The sequence below is a fragment of the Elephantulus edwardii genome, unplaced genomic scaffold (genome assembly GCF_000299155.1).
Source record: "Elephantulus edwardii isolate Elephantulus edwardi_28Jun2011 unplaced genomic scaffold, EleEdw1.0 scaffold00453, whole genome shotgun sequence".
In the NCBI taxonomy this organism is placed as follows: domain Eukaryota; kingdom Metazoa; phylum Chordata; class Mammalia; order Macroscelidea; family Macroscelididae; genus Elephantulus; species Elephantulus edwardii.
The window spans coordinates 398455-413845 of NW_006400203.1; the positions used below are offsets into that span (position 1 = coordinate 398455).

At 39.8% G+C, this 15391-nt stretch overlaps 1 protein-coding gene across 1 annotated transcript in view; it reads left to right on the forward strand.

The window, feature by feature from the left end:
• The window catches only part of MYO7B (myosin VIIB), a 191006-nt gene that overhangs the window by 91155 nt on the left and 84460 nt on the right, over positions 1-15391 (forward strand). The window contains exons 12-14 of the mRNA XM_006902807.1: positions 3107-3317; positions 4408-4543; positions 12114-12277. Coding sequence (XP_006902869.1) covers positions 3107-3317; positions 4408-4543; positions 12114-12277 — 511 coding nt within the window. The remainder of the gene's footprint in view (positions 1-3106; positions 3318-4407; positions 4544-12113; positions 12278-15391) is intronic.

The window sequence follows — 15391 nt, forward strand, 5'->3', positions numbered from 1 at the left end:
CTTACTCATAAACAGTGCCACCCAAAGGTAATAAAGGAGGTCAGAATTGCTTCCACTGTGGAAAGCTGGGCCACTTCAGTAGACAGTGTCACAGACCAGAGCCACAGATAGGCAAGGGAGTAGAGAGGAAGTTCCCACTCACTTGCTTTAAGTATGGGTTTGAAGGACACCTGGCCAAGGGTGGCCCACATCAGGTCTTCGTGGCTGACAGGACTGACAGGCCCCAGCTCCCAGCTGGAAACAAAGGAGGATGCTTCAACGATTTAGATCCTCCCAGAAGAGCTGTGGGTAAGCATTAACATTACTGGTAAGTATATTCATTTTCTCCTGGACACAAGAGCCTATTATTTGGTCCTAAAAGCCTTTTAAGGTCCCAGCTCTTCTCACTATTTCTTAGTTGTAGGAATGGACGGAAAACCTCATAAGCAGTTCCTTACTTCACCTCTGCCTTGCATGCAGACTTCTGAGCTGTGTAACAACCCAGTGGTAGATGGAATTTGGTCCAGGACTTAAAAACAATAAATGACATAGTTGAGCCTCTACATCTTGTGGTTCCTAACCTTTATACTATAATAGACAAAGTGCTAGTCAGTAGGCCTTTTATTGTAAGAACTACCTTCCCTCTGTAATTTGATTTGTGCCACTATTAGAACCTCTACTTGGAATATTATTGCTTTTAATATTTGACTCATGTACTTTTAACTTGTTAGTTAAATTTGTGTCTTCTAGACTGCAACAGTTTCATGATACGTTTTCAAGGATATGAACATGTACAGCTAAGCAAAATTGATAACAGTGCATCTAAATTCCAAAATCAATCATATTTAACATACTTTAAATGCATTTACGTGAAATTCCCAATTGTATATTCTGCTTTTTAAGATTTTCATGAAAGTTTATAAAGAACTTAGATTTCCATTCATTCATTGTTGCACATTTCCTCCCTGTTCTCCCCTCCCCAGTTCACTTTCTTTTACATTTTTATTTTTTCTCTTTGCTTTGGCTTCTTGGTGCTCTAGTATAATATTCAAAGTCTCTTCTGGCATCTATTTTGTTCTTTTTTTCCTCTTCTGTCTTTTAAATGACCTTTTGCAATCTTCATAAATTATATTCTTTATATCCTCCCACAGCTCATCTGGCCTTCACTCATTAGTAGTCAAGGCCTTAAAGCTATTGCTGAGATGTTCCTTAAATTCAGGAGAGAGAGAGACTCAAGGTCAAACTTTGGTTCTTGTAGATTGGATTTGATTGGGTTTTGTTTTGTTTTGCTTCAGTTTGTACTTGCATATGAGTAGTTGATGATCTGATCCACAATAGGTACCACAATAGGTACACTGTTGATATTGAGCTTCTCCAGCAATTTTTCCCACATATGTAATCAATCTGATTCCTTTGTAGGCCATCAGGTGAAGTCCATGTGTAAGTCGTCATTTGTGTTTCTTATAAAAGATATTTATAAAAATAAATCATTGTACAAATTCTACCAATCTGTCTGCAGCCTCATTTCTGTCACCAAGTCCATGTTTCCCAACTCTCAGTCCTTCTTCCTTGTTTCCAGCTTTTACATTGCAGTCACCCATCGTTATTTATCTTAGTTGCAGTTATTATATAGTATCTTAGTTGCATGTTCGATCAGTTGGTACCAGGCCATGGTCTTCATAATAACTTGCTATGCATCAGAAAGTTGGGCAATGACTAGGGATGATAGAAGCAGAATTGATGCCTTTGAGCATCTGTGCTGGAGAAGAGTTTTGAATATACCATGGACTGCTAGAACAAACAGGTTTGTCCTGGAGAGAGTGAAACCAGGCTGCTCTTTGGAGGCAAGGATTTTGAAGCTCCGTCTGACATACTTTGGGCATGTTTCAAGGAGGGACCAGTCCGTTGAAAAGAGACACCATGCTTGGGAGGGTGGAGGGACAATGAAGAGAGGAAGACCCTCAATGAGATGGATTGGCTCAGTGACTGGGGTATTGGGGGTAGGTGTGTCAGAGGTGGAATCGGCTCAGAATAGAGCAGGTTTCAAAGCTGTTATACATAGAATTGCTATGAGTCAGAGTCGACTCAATGGCACATCATGAAGCAACATCATGATGGAGAAAAAAAATTGAAATTGTCAATGATTTCCTCTTACTTGAGTTTACAATCAATACCCATGGTACGAGCAGTCAGAAGATCAGGAGATGCAGTGTATTGGTTGAGCCCTCTGTCATTTCCCTCTCCAAATTACTGAGGAGAAATTATATCTCTTTGAAGACTAAGGCACACCTAATTCAGATCATAATTTTTTCAATCACTTGCTATGCATCTGAGAGCTGGACAATGAATAGGACGAAAGAAGAAGAAGTGATGCCCTTGAGCTGTGCTGTTGAAGAGTACTGAATTTCCCATGGACTGCCAAAATTATGAACAGATACGTCTTGGAGAAATTGTAGCCAAAATGCTCCATGGAAGCAAATACACATGGAGACAAAGCTTTCTTATTTACTTTGGGCATATTCTTGGAATATTCCAAAGCTATTCATTGGAATCACTCTTGGAAAGCTGGAGGGTCAGTGAAAAGAGAGGATTACCCTCAATGAGTTTAATGGACATAGTGACTGTAGCAATAGCCTTAATTTGTCAGAAATGATGAGGATGGCACAAGCTAAGATAGGAATGTTGTTCAGACATATTTTTCATAGGATCACTATGAGTCATACTGACCTTAACAACAATAGCAATAAAGAATCCATTAGTCAACACTGGCCTACAGAAGCTTGTCTCAATATCAACGGTACTGGTCATGGGTTGGAGCTGTGCATGCACTTTTGGCCTTCACCTGAATTGACCAAGATAGGCAAGACTGCTAAAGGCAACCAAAGATGAGGACTTGATGATATTCTCAGCCTTCTCATTGCTCTCAGTCTGTTATCATGTGAAATGGTGACAGCAGAGAGAAAGGGCAGGTGTAGGGGATAGTGTGTATTTGTGCATAGGATATGTGCTTTCCTGAGTTGTATGCAAATAGTTAGTGGCCCCAAGCCTCCCACCCGCTGCAGGGGGCATGCAGCTGATGGGAAGCCTCACCAGTAGATGGCCTCCATAGCTGACATTGTCTCCACAGCTTTGAGCAGCTCTGCATCAACTTGGCCAATGAACACCTGCAGCAGTTCTTTGTACAGCATGTCTTCACTATGGAGCAGGAGGAATACCGCATGGAGAACATTACTTGGAACTACATCCACTACACTGACAACTGCCATACCTTGGAACTACTGTCTCTCAAACCCATGAGCATCATCTCCCTCTTGGATGAAGAGAGTCGTTTCCCACAGGTTTGTTCTGGTAGAAACTACTGCTTGTCCTTCTTGTCCTCCTTCTGGGAAGTTCCACTAGGGTGGCCCACTTGTGCTCAGGCTATTGAGCACAAGGATTTAATGATATTCTCTACCTTCTCATTTCCCCAAATATATTATGAGGTGAAATGGTGACAGCAGATAGAAAGGGCACGTATAGGGCATAGTGTGTATTTGTTTGTGCATAGGATACGTGTGTCAGACCAGCCCCAGCCCAACTTGATCCTCCCCTTCTGGTCCTGCCATACACCTGACTCTCGTGTAAGGGAAGCTTTTCCTGACTCACAGTCACGTCCACTCACCAACAGAAGACTATAAAGTACTATTAGTAGAAACATTTCCGTCTAGTACTTCATTATTTAGGTTCAAGAATAGGCCCCATGTTAAGCACCAGGAAGCCTAGGATTGCGAATGATGCAAGAGGAAGAAACGCTTTCATTATTGTCTTCTGTATGTTCTGGAGGAGCTGAAGCGGCCAGAAAGGAGTATTACTAGGATTAGTATCACCCAGTTGGATAAACAGCACCCCATGGCAGAGAAATCCCACTGGTCCTGCCTTGCATGTGGCCCCACCCCTCTCACTTTTCAAGATGGCTAGAACTCTCAGTCTCATTGGTCAAAATGGACATGCCGCTGCCTGACCTCTAGCATCTTGACTGATGTGTGAAATGGGGAAGTAAGGAGTTCCTGCACTGGATGACTGGGGTAGGGCAGACCTGAGGTCACTTTGATAGCACCTCTCTCGTGATGTCATTGCTGCCAAATGCAGTGGTGAGAATTTAGTCCAGTGAGGGAAGAAGAGGGGGTCACAGGGGCTAGAAAATCACAGGAAAGGGTGGCATAGAAAGAGCCAACAGTGGAGTTCAGTAGGCCTGGCAACTTCTGCTCCCAGCTATCTCCTCACTCACCCCAGGTCACCAATCCTTGATAGATAATTCCTTGAGAAGTCTTTGTTAATTCAGAGTTCAGATTGCTTTGTCCCTGTGTGGGAACTCATGAGCCTTGTGATTGGTCCCCTTATCTCCCTATCCTATGGAACCTCAACCCCTCAGCTTCTGGGTTCTTCCAGGGGACAGACATCTCGATGCTGCAAAAATTGAAGAGTGTGCATGCACACAACAAAGCCTTCCTGGAACCAAAGACCATCCACGATGTCCAATTTGGCATTGCCCATTTTGCTGGCCACGTGTATTATAAGACAGAAGGTGAGTGCGATGCTAATCCTACCCTGCCTTTCAAATCTAGACTTGTTCAAGGAAGCCAAAGCAAGGAAGCTAGCCTCTGCTCCAGGTGTAGCAATGAAATAAAAGGGTAATAAGAAAGGCTTTCACTGGAGAAAGGAATAGATTGGCCTGGGCAAGTGTGTTGTTTCTGTGGAAGTTTTGAGACAACTGATGGAGGGTAAGAGGGGGTTAACAGTTTTATTTATATATAATTCATACACTATAATTCATTTATTTAAAGTGTACAATCCAGGTATTTTTACTATATTCAGAAGTGTGCAACTATCGTCACAATTGAATTTAGAACATTTTCTCCAAAAAGAAACTTTGTACACACAAGCAATCAGTCCCAGTTCCTCTTGCCCAGCTCTCCCTAAACCTAAACATCTCTAGATCCAAGCAATCTTTCAGCTTCTCTGAATCTGCCTGAATATTTTATGTGAAATTTTATGTGCTCCTGTGCTTCTAACACTTAGATATTTTCAAGGTCTTCTATGTTGTAACATAACATCACAATTTTTTTATTTTTATTTCAGAGTATCCATGTATATACCCCATAGCACTACAATATTTACCCATATATTTGTTAATGAGTATTTGTGTTGTTTCCACTTTCTAGCTATTACCAAAAAAGGCTGCCATTAGTATTCACATATTCAAGTTGTTGTGAGTACACATACTTTCCTTTCTCTTACATAAGGAGCAGAATGACTGAGCTCTAGGATAATTTTAGGATTAACTTTATGAGAAACAAACTTTGTTCCCAAATTTGAGTTGCAAAGAGACTCCATCATTTTACATTCCACAGACAATTTTCCCATATCCTCACCAACAGTTGTTTTCTATTTTTTCCATGATATTTCTTCCTGTCAATGTAGAATCTAACTGTAGTCTAAACTTGCATTTCTCAAATAATTAATTATGTTAAGCATATTTTCCATATAGTTAGCACCTATTTGTTTCTATTCCTTGGAGAAATATATGTCAAATAATTGCCTATGTTTTATTTCAAATATTATCTTTTTAACATTTAGTTGTAAGAATTCTTTATAAATTCTGGACACAAGGTCCTTATCAGATACATTATTTGAAAATACTTTGTTCCATTCTGTGTATTGTTTTTATGAGGTGAAACTTTTTTAAAATTTTTTATGTTTATTTTCATGCAGATTTTTTTCACTCATGCTTTCTTTCACTGACATTATGTTCCATACAATCATTCTCATGCATTGTGTTTTATAAAATTAATTGCCATTGGACTACACTCAAACATTACCCTGCTTTTCAGGTCCACCCAGATTCTTCTCATTTCCTTTACCGCCTCCCTCGATCCACCAAATCGTGTGACCCTGTGATTTCTTCCTACCCATTCTCACACTTCTATTCTTGCCCCTTCCCCCATACATGTTTTACTAGTTATCCTTCTATTTTTATGATAAAGATCTTAGGTAGTATTTACCTTTATGAGACTGATTTAGGTCACTAGGTATAAAGCTCTCCAGTCTCCAATTAATGTAGTATTTTTTATAGTTGTGTATCTATTTTTTAAATTTTTTTAATTAATTTTGATGAACAGTTACAGAAATTTTGGATTTCCATTCATTCATTGTTGCACTTTTCTCCTGCCCCCCCACCCCAGTTTGCTCTTCTCTTTGAAAAGTGAAAGAAAAATTCCTTCTTTGGTATACAATCCCACCACACCCCGCCGGTGCCACCCCCTACACTCAACTAGACAACTTTCATTCTGGACTCTTGTGATAATCTATCATATACCTTATTTAACCTGTTCTCTCCCTCATCTGTTTCAATGCAGTATGCATAATATCCAGTTTTTCTCATTCTTATCCCATCCTGATGTCAATCCCATTCTATAACAGTAGCATTATGCAGTGTCTGTCCTTTTGTGACTGAGATATTTCACTCAGCATAATGTCCTCTAGGGTCGCCCATTTTGAATAATATTGCATGTAGTATTTTTTAAGATTGTTGCTCGTGGGTGCATTGCCACACCACACCTGTTTGTGTGTCTGCACACCTAGTCAATTAAGTAAGTACCTGACTTAATTTCTTGATGTGCCCTGGACTAGTCTCCTGCCTGGAGCACTAGACTGCAACACCGCTGACTGGCAGGGCCCCAGGCCCTCTGGCTGGAGGCATCCAGCCCTGCCACCTAGACCCCTGAATGCACATAATGGAACATTTTCTGGCTGTGGGGACACTCTGCCTGCTGTCTGGAAGCCTGCCCAGGGCTTTTCCTAGAAGTCCCAGCCCTGCTGCCTGGAATTCCTACCCTACCCACCTGGAAGCCCTACCCCACCACTCAAAAGTCCCATCCTGATGCATGGAAGTCCCGCCTGTGCCACAGGAAGGTCCTGGACCACTATCTGGAGGACCTGGTGCCACAGCCTGGGTGCCCCAAATCCAGCATCTAGAGGACAATCCACTGCCACCCATCTGAACTGCACCAGAGACATCAGTATCAAGGGTGAATCCATTTCACTTCTTCTCCCCTCCCAATGTGTGAGCTTCCATTAGTCTGGAGCACCTTGGACTGGCCAACTGTGGCAGTTGTCTGACAGAGGAGTCTGATAATTCACAGGCTTTTTCTCTCCCAAACTGAATAAACTCTTCCCTTGAGTCAAAAGTTCAGAGAGAAACCCAGAGAGGGTACCTGCCCCACCCTCCTGTGGAGAAGTTACATCAGACCAAGAGCCTGCTCAGGCATAAAAAAACTCTATCACAGCAATGTCACATAAGAAGCAGGATACCTCACATGCTATACAAGCTCACAATATGATGTCACCCCAAAAAGTAACACAGTATAAATTAATTTTCTGAAGCCAGAAAGTCTGATGGAACTTTCTGACACAGAATTTAAAAGAACAATGATTGAATATTTTTAATGGGTGAAAGACAAACTCATAATTACAGGACACTGCAAGCAAAAGCCAAAAGGAGCTTAAAAATAATCCAAAACAATGCAGATAAAACAAACTAGGCATTAGAGTCTCCAGAAAACATGAAACTCTGATACAAAATGTGAAGACCAATGTTTCAGATGCTGTCAACATGTTGGAGGGACACATGAACAGAGTTGAAGAGATGGAACACAGAACCAGTGAAATAGAAGATACAATTGTCACCACTGAAATGTTAGAACAAATAGCAGAATCAAAAAGAAAGGAAAAAGAAGAAAAACCTTAAAATAATGTTGGACACCATCAAGTAGAATAACATGCACATAATCAAATTCGCAGAACAGGAAGAAGCAAGTAAAGACACTGAAAAAGTTTTGGAAGAATTACTAGAAGGAAACTTTTGAGGCATAATGAAGAATAAGAGAATATATATTCAAAAAGCTGAGCAAACACTGTGTAGAATAGACCCCAAAAGAAAAAAAAAGACATAGTCAAATTTGCCAGAAACAAGTCTTTATGAGAGTGTCCATCTTTCTTCTGAAAGACAGCTGATGTATGTGAACTGCTAACCTTTCAGTTAGCAGTCTGATATGTTGTGCACTAGTTGTTGTTTTTAGGTGTCACTGAGTCAACTACACCTCATAGCAAACCTATGACCAAAATCTGAAATTTGATCTCTCCTGTTCCATCCACAGGCTCTCTGGTATGTTCAGGCCCATTTTTACAGTAACTGGGTCAATCCTCCTTGTTAAAGGTCTTCTCTTTCTCTGACCCTCCACCTTTCCCAGTATAATGTCATTTTCCAAGCACTGAGCCCTCTTGACAACATGCCCAACCTGCGTAAGACAAAGTTTCACCATCCTTGCTCTCTAAGCACTTTCTCCAAGACAAATGTATTTATTCTTTGGGCAGTCCAGGGGCTGTTCATTACTCTTTTCTAATACCACAGTTCAAAGTCATTGATTCATAGGGAACACTGGTGTCCTAGTGAGGAGTTACACTGCCAACCAAAAGTTATGCAGTTTGAATACACTGCTTATTATGTGTGTATTTATTTACTTGTTTAAAAGATTGGGGGGGGTTTGGGGGGGTTGTGTGTGTACCGTCAAATCAGATCTGACTGGCACAGGAGGAGATTGTCCCTCCTTTTTCAGCAGAGCATCTGGTGGATTCGAACCCTGTACCTCTGGGATTGCAGTGCAGCTTCTTGCCACTAGACCACCAGAGCTCACCTTAAAAGATTGTTTTAAAGCAGTTAAAAATGGAAAGAGTGGCAATACTAGTCTCTAATAAAATAGATATTTTGTTTTTACTGATATTTTTTTAAAAGTTTTCTGAAAACTTGTATTTCCATTAATTCATTGTTGCATATTTTCCTCCTACCCGACCCCCAGTTCACTTTTCTCTTTAAAAAGACTCTTTTATTGTTACACAATTTCCTCCCTCCTCCACCCCCCTGTCCACTCTGCTATGTGCCTCTTATTCTGGACTACTGTCATGCAAATAATACCTAATCATATATTTCTTTCATACAATTCTTTCCCTCATCTATTCCAATGCAGTGTTCATTAGTTTCCTCCAATCCCCACAGCAGTCCTGTTTTATAACAATGACATTTTGCAGTATTTATGCTTTTGTGACTGAGATCTTTCACTCAGCATAATGTCCTCCAGGGTCACCCATTTTGTGTAATATTTCATGAGTTCCTTGTTCTTCGATGCTGCATAGTATTCCATTGTGTGAATCTACCACAGTTTCTTTATCCATTCATTTGTTGATGGGCACTTGGGTTGCTTCCATCTCTTTTCTATTGTGAACAACACAGAATGGTGTTGCATATTATCTATTTGGGTGACACTTCTGGTTTCTTTGTAATATATTCCCAGTAGTGTAATTGTGACCAGAGGGTCACATGGTACTTCTATTTCCAACTTTTTGAGAAAGCGTCATACTGCCTTCCATATGGGTTGCACAATTTTACACACCCACCAATAGTGAATAAGTGTTCCAATTTCTCCACAAGCTCGCCAGCATTTGTTGTTTGCTGCTTTGCTGAACTTTGCTATTGCTATTGGGGTGAGATGATATCTCATAGTTGTTTTGATTTGCATCTCTCTTAGAGCTAGAGATTTTGAATATTTCTTCATGTGTTTGTTTGTCATCTAAATGTCTTCTTTGGTGACATGTCCATATCCTGTGCCCACTTTGTGATTGAGTTGTTTATCTTGTTGAGGTGCTGGAGTATTCTATAAATTCTAAATATAAGTCCCTTATCAGACCAAATTTTTCTCTAAAATAGATTTCAAGAAACAAACCAGCACAAGGAACAAGAAAGACATTATACAATGATGAAAGAGTCAGTTGAACAAGGAAACATACTTATCATTAACATCTACACACTCAATTACAGAGCTGAAAGATATACAAAGTAAACTTTAGTAGATTTGAAGAGAGGCATAGATAACTTCACAATAATATTTGGAGTAAAATTCAATATACCACTTCAGTGAATGACATAACAACTAGGAAAAACTTAACAAAGACTTAGAATAACTAAACAATAAAATTAACCAACTTGAATCTGTAAGCCTATTTAGAGTGCTCCATCTAACCAGAGCACAATAGAACATTCCCCAGAGTAGACCATGTGAAAGGTCATAGAGAAAAACATCAAAATACTACAAAACATCTTCTCAAATCACAATGCTATAAAATTGGAACAAGAAAATCAAAGGTAAAAAAAAATCAGGTGTATGGAAACTGAATGACACTGTGCTTGGACACTAACAGAAATAGCAAAAGAAATTTCAAAACTTTTTGCATAACAATGTAAATAGAAAAACAATCTACCAAAGTCTTTGAGATATATCAAAAGCACTACTCAAGTAAGTTTATAGTAATAAACACAAACATCAAAGAAGAAGAGCAAAAATAAATACCTTAACCCAATATCTCCAACAATTAAAAGAATAGCAAGCAAACTCAATAGCCTCTAGAAGATAGGAAATAGAAAGAAATATCTAAAAATGAAAAAATCAAGACTAGAAATTGGTTTTTCTTAATAATTAATAAAATAGACAAACCACTAGCAACCTAACAAAGAAAAGAAGAGGAAAATGCAAGTGACCTAGGTACAAAATGAAACTAATGGCATCATAACTAAACCAAATTTTCATTTCATAAAAGTATAAAAATAGCTGTGTATTGCAGCCTTATGCACAACTGCAAAGAGATAGATCTCTTTGGAGATAGAGCTCTTGGATTACCAAATACCCATCAACAAATGAACAGATAGAGAAACTATAGTATATTTATTCAACATTGAAAAACAATGAAGAATTCATGAAACGTTGTGTAACATGAACAAATCTACAGGACATTATGCTAAGCGAAATAAGTTAATCACAAAAAGGCAAATACTGTGCAAGACCACTATTATAAAAAGCTAAAGAAGAAAATAGTGCAACAATGAATGAATGAAAACCCCAAATCTCTGTAAATGTTCATTAAAATTAATAAAATTTAATAAAAAAATTTCAACCTTGGAAAGAAAAAAACAAGCTAAAGAAAAATTTACACACAGAATCATTCTAGTACAGTTACCAAGATGAGGACAAGAGGATGAGGAAAGTAAAACAAAATTAATAAGTAGATAATAAACACTTATTAAGATGGGTGAAGGAAAGGACAATATAGAGTAGGGGATGATCAGACATTATGGGTATTTAATCACTGTTATAAAGAAAGAATGTATAAGAATGATTAAAAAACCAATATGCTTTGTCAACTTTCACTAAAATCACAGTAAAAAAAATAAATTAAATAATGAGATTCTTTATGTTTTCAGTGAAGGTTTCCATAGAAGTTTGGGTTCTCTTGCAGTAATTTCTATACTTACTTAATGGCACTGGTGACATTTTCCACAATGAATGGACAGTCTCATCGTTTTCTTTCAAGCTGTTCTTTCTTATTAATTTCCACTAATCTACTTCCCTTAACCTCTTATCGTCTCCTCTTTATTCTAAAGTTATTGTTGACCATTTGATTTCATATAGGTGATTTTTTTTTATTTTAACCTTTGATGGTTATTTGAATAAGTGTTTCTAGAGCAAATTAGTTTTTTATTAAACAATTCATAAATTTTATATTTTGAAACATTGATTACAGTCTGCATTGTATTAGCACTATTCCCGCTTCCTTTTTCCCATTTTCTTTTTTTTTCCTTTTTCCCATTTTCATTTGCCTCTTTTTCCTGTCTTTTGAGTTTTATCTCTTATTTATGGGAGAATCCTGTACTCTAGAAAGATCTTTCCTGGCTGACTGATATAATAAGTGTACCCTTCCTTGTCCAGTCTGCCTTTAGGAGCAATGCAAGCAAAGATTGTGTAAGAAGGCGAAGGAATGGACTTTGTCATAGTTTTTTCCTTTTTCTCTCAACAATCACACTGTCATAGAGAGCCCTTCAACAAATGTATAACTTTCTGTCTCAATAATTAATTCCTGAGCGTGTCTAGCAATGACAGACATGCCTTTCTTGGTTTGTACCCTGATATGGTTGATTCCCTTTGCTCCAGAACACTGGTGGGAGAGTGATGGCTGAGTTGGATAGGGATAAGAGTCTGCTTTCCCCACAGGTTTCCTGGAGAAGAATCGAGATGTATTGAGCACAGATATTCTTACACTGGTTTACTCCTCCAAAAACAAGTTCCTGAAAGAAATCTTCAAGCTGGACACTGCAGAAACCAAGCTGGGCCCTGGGACCATCCACCAGACCCAGGCCAAGAACCAGCTCTTCAAAGTGAGTACTCATCCAGCTGCTGTCTGAGTCTCTCACCCCTTGGGCGACAGTATCAGACAGGTATGACCACAAGGAAGACTTGAGTCAGGACAGAAAGAGAATGAAAACTTTTACAGCATGGGCAGCTCCAAGAGAACAGGGCATAGTTTACCTCTTCCTGTGTATGCAGTAGCTTTTGTGAAGGCATGTCTTACTGTTGTTACTATTTTTATTTCTATGTTGATCTGTGTGAGAGAATATATGTGAATGTATGGTGTGACCATGTGTGGGGCAAGTGTGTGTGAGCATATGGTATATGTGTGTGAGGGTTGCGAGTTTGTGTGTGAGCGTACATGAGAACATGAGTGTGCTAATGTGAACATATGATTAAGTGACAATGGTGATGAAGGAGGAAGTGCAGACTATTCTGAAGTACTTAGCAAAAAAATAAGTCCCCAGGAACTGATGGAATATCAATTGATATATTTCAACAAACAGATGCTGCCCTGTCTGTGCTCACCAGATTGTGCCCAGAAATTTGGAGGACAGCTACCTGCCCAACTGACAGGAAGAGGTCCCTATTTATTCCCATTCCAAAAAAAAGTGACCCAAAAGAGTGTGGAAATTATCAAACAATACAGAGGGTCAGCGCAGGGTGGAAATTATCAAACAATATAGAGGGTCAGCGCAGGAGGGGAAGACCCTCTATGAGGTGGATTGATTCAGTGACTGGGGTAATCGGGATGGGTGTGTCAGAGGCAATGCAATTGGCACAGGATAGAGCAGGGTTTAGGGCTGTTGTGCATAGGGTTGCTATGAGTCACAAACGACTCAACGGCACATAACAACAACAACAATCACGAATATCACTTGCAAGCAAAATCCTGCTGAAGATTATCCAAAAACGACTAAAATAATACATTTGCAGAGAACTATCAGAAATATAAGTTGGGTTTAGAAGAGGTCATGGCACTACAGTCATTATCGCCAGTGTCAGATGGATCTTGGCAGAAAGTAAAGAGTCCCAGAGGGAATGTCTATCTGTGTTTCATTGGCTATGCAAAGACATTTGACAGTTTGGATCACAGTAAGTTGTGGCTACCCTTGAGGGAAAATGAGAATCCCAGAACACCTGACTGTAATCATGGGAAACTCAGACTGGGAAGCAGTCCTCAGAACAGAGCTGATTTTGCATAGTTCAAAATCAGGAATGGAGTGTCAGGGATGATGCATCCTGTCGCAATACCTTTTAATCCATATGCAGAACAGATCATTCAGGAGGCTGGACTCTATGAGGAGAAATGTAGCATCAGGATTGGAGGAAGACTCATTAACAACCTATGTTATACATATGACACAACCTGGCTTCCTGAAACTGAGGAGGATCTGAAGCGCTTGCTGCAGAAGGTCAAGGACTGTAGTCTTCAATATGGCTTGAAGCTCAACATCAAGAAGACAAAGATTCTCGCCACTTGGCCAATTGGCAGCACTATAATATATGGAGAAGAGACTAAGGTTGTTAATAATTACAGCTTGCTCTGCTCCACAGTCAACATTCCTGGCAGCAGCAGTCAGGAAATCAAAAGACAAAATGCACTAGGAAAATCTGCTGTCGGGGACCTCTCCAGAGTATTGAGAAGCAACGATGTCAGTCTGGAGACTAAGGTGTGCCTGATCCAGGCCATGCTCTTTGCAATTATTTGCTATGCATCAAAGTGCTGGACAATGACTAGAGATGCTAGAAGAATTGATGCCTTTGAGTTGTAGTGCTGGGGAAGAGTCTTGAGCATACCATAGAGCACCAAGAAAACAAATAGATCTGTCTTGGAGAGGATGAAACCAAGTTTTCCTTGGAGGCTAGGATTTTGAAGCTTCATCTCACATATTTTGGGCATGTAACCAGGGATGATCAGTCCTTGGAGAAGAACATTATGCTCAGAAGGTTGGAGGCACAGCACAGAAGAGGAAGATGCAGATAAAATGGATTAATATAGTCACAGAGGCAATGAGAGTAGTTGTGTCAGAGTCAGTGAGACTGGCTCAGGATAGGGCAGGGTTCAGAGGTCATTATGAGTCAGAGGCAACTTGATGGCACATAACAACAACAATGTGAGTATGAATGTGTATATGTAATTGGGTGAATGTTTAGAGTAAGTGTGTGCAAATGTGTGTTTGTGACTGTGTGTTTGTAGCAGCAGACTTGGAAGGCTGCTTGCCATGGAGGTGGCAAGCTGAACCTATGGTGCTCCTCAAGGCAGCATGGGATTTTCTAAGCATGGGATTTTCTATGATTTCTCTACCCCTTAGCAGGGCCTGTACTTGCAAAGCCAGTGGATCATCGAATAAGAAACTTCTGAGCCTCCAGGTGAAGACAGGGGCCAAGTGACTCAAGAGTGAAAACCTCCATCTGTGCAATGCCTTCCATACTTGTCACAACTTCATGTCCCTAGCCCCTGGCACCGCCTCTGTAGGACCTCTAAGAGCTTAGCTCTCTTCACACAGTCCAGTCTCACACAGAGGAGAACTCAAGGAGGCATCAAAGGACTATATCTGGGCAGGAAGGGCTAAGATTTGGAACTACAAAGAGCAGGCTAGACTTTGTATCCTGGGGCAGGGGCATGGTCAGATGAGCTTCCCACATGTGCATCCTCTCCTAAACATCTTGTCACTGAGAATGTCTTTGGTTCGGGGACCACAAGGTCCTGAGTTTAGCAAGAAAGACTTCAGTCAAATGAATTTGGTAAAAGACAGATAAAGTTAATCAGGTTTCAACCTCAAAATCTCGGTTCTCGAAAATGAGAGCTCACTGTGTCTCTCAAAGAGACTCTCACTGATTGTGATGCTCGCAATTCTAAAAGCACCGTTCTGACACAACTACATGGGAAGACTATACGCTGTTTCTGTCAAGGGCATCAGTAGGATTAAGTCATGAAGACCTGTGTGTCAAGGTTGATGGTTGGGCTCTCTCCAACTGTGACTGACCTTTAAGATCAGCATTACACAAAACTTAAGCTGCTCTAAACCAAGAGCTTGGCTATTTTTTTTTTATCCATAATCTTTTAAAAAAATTATTATTAAATTTTATTAGTTTTAATAAACATTTACAGAGATTTTGGGTTCTCATTCATTCATTGT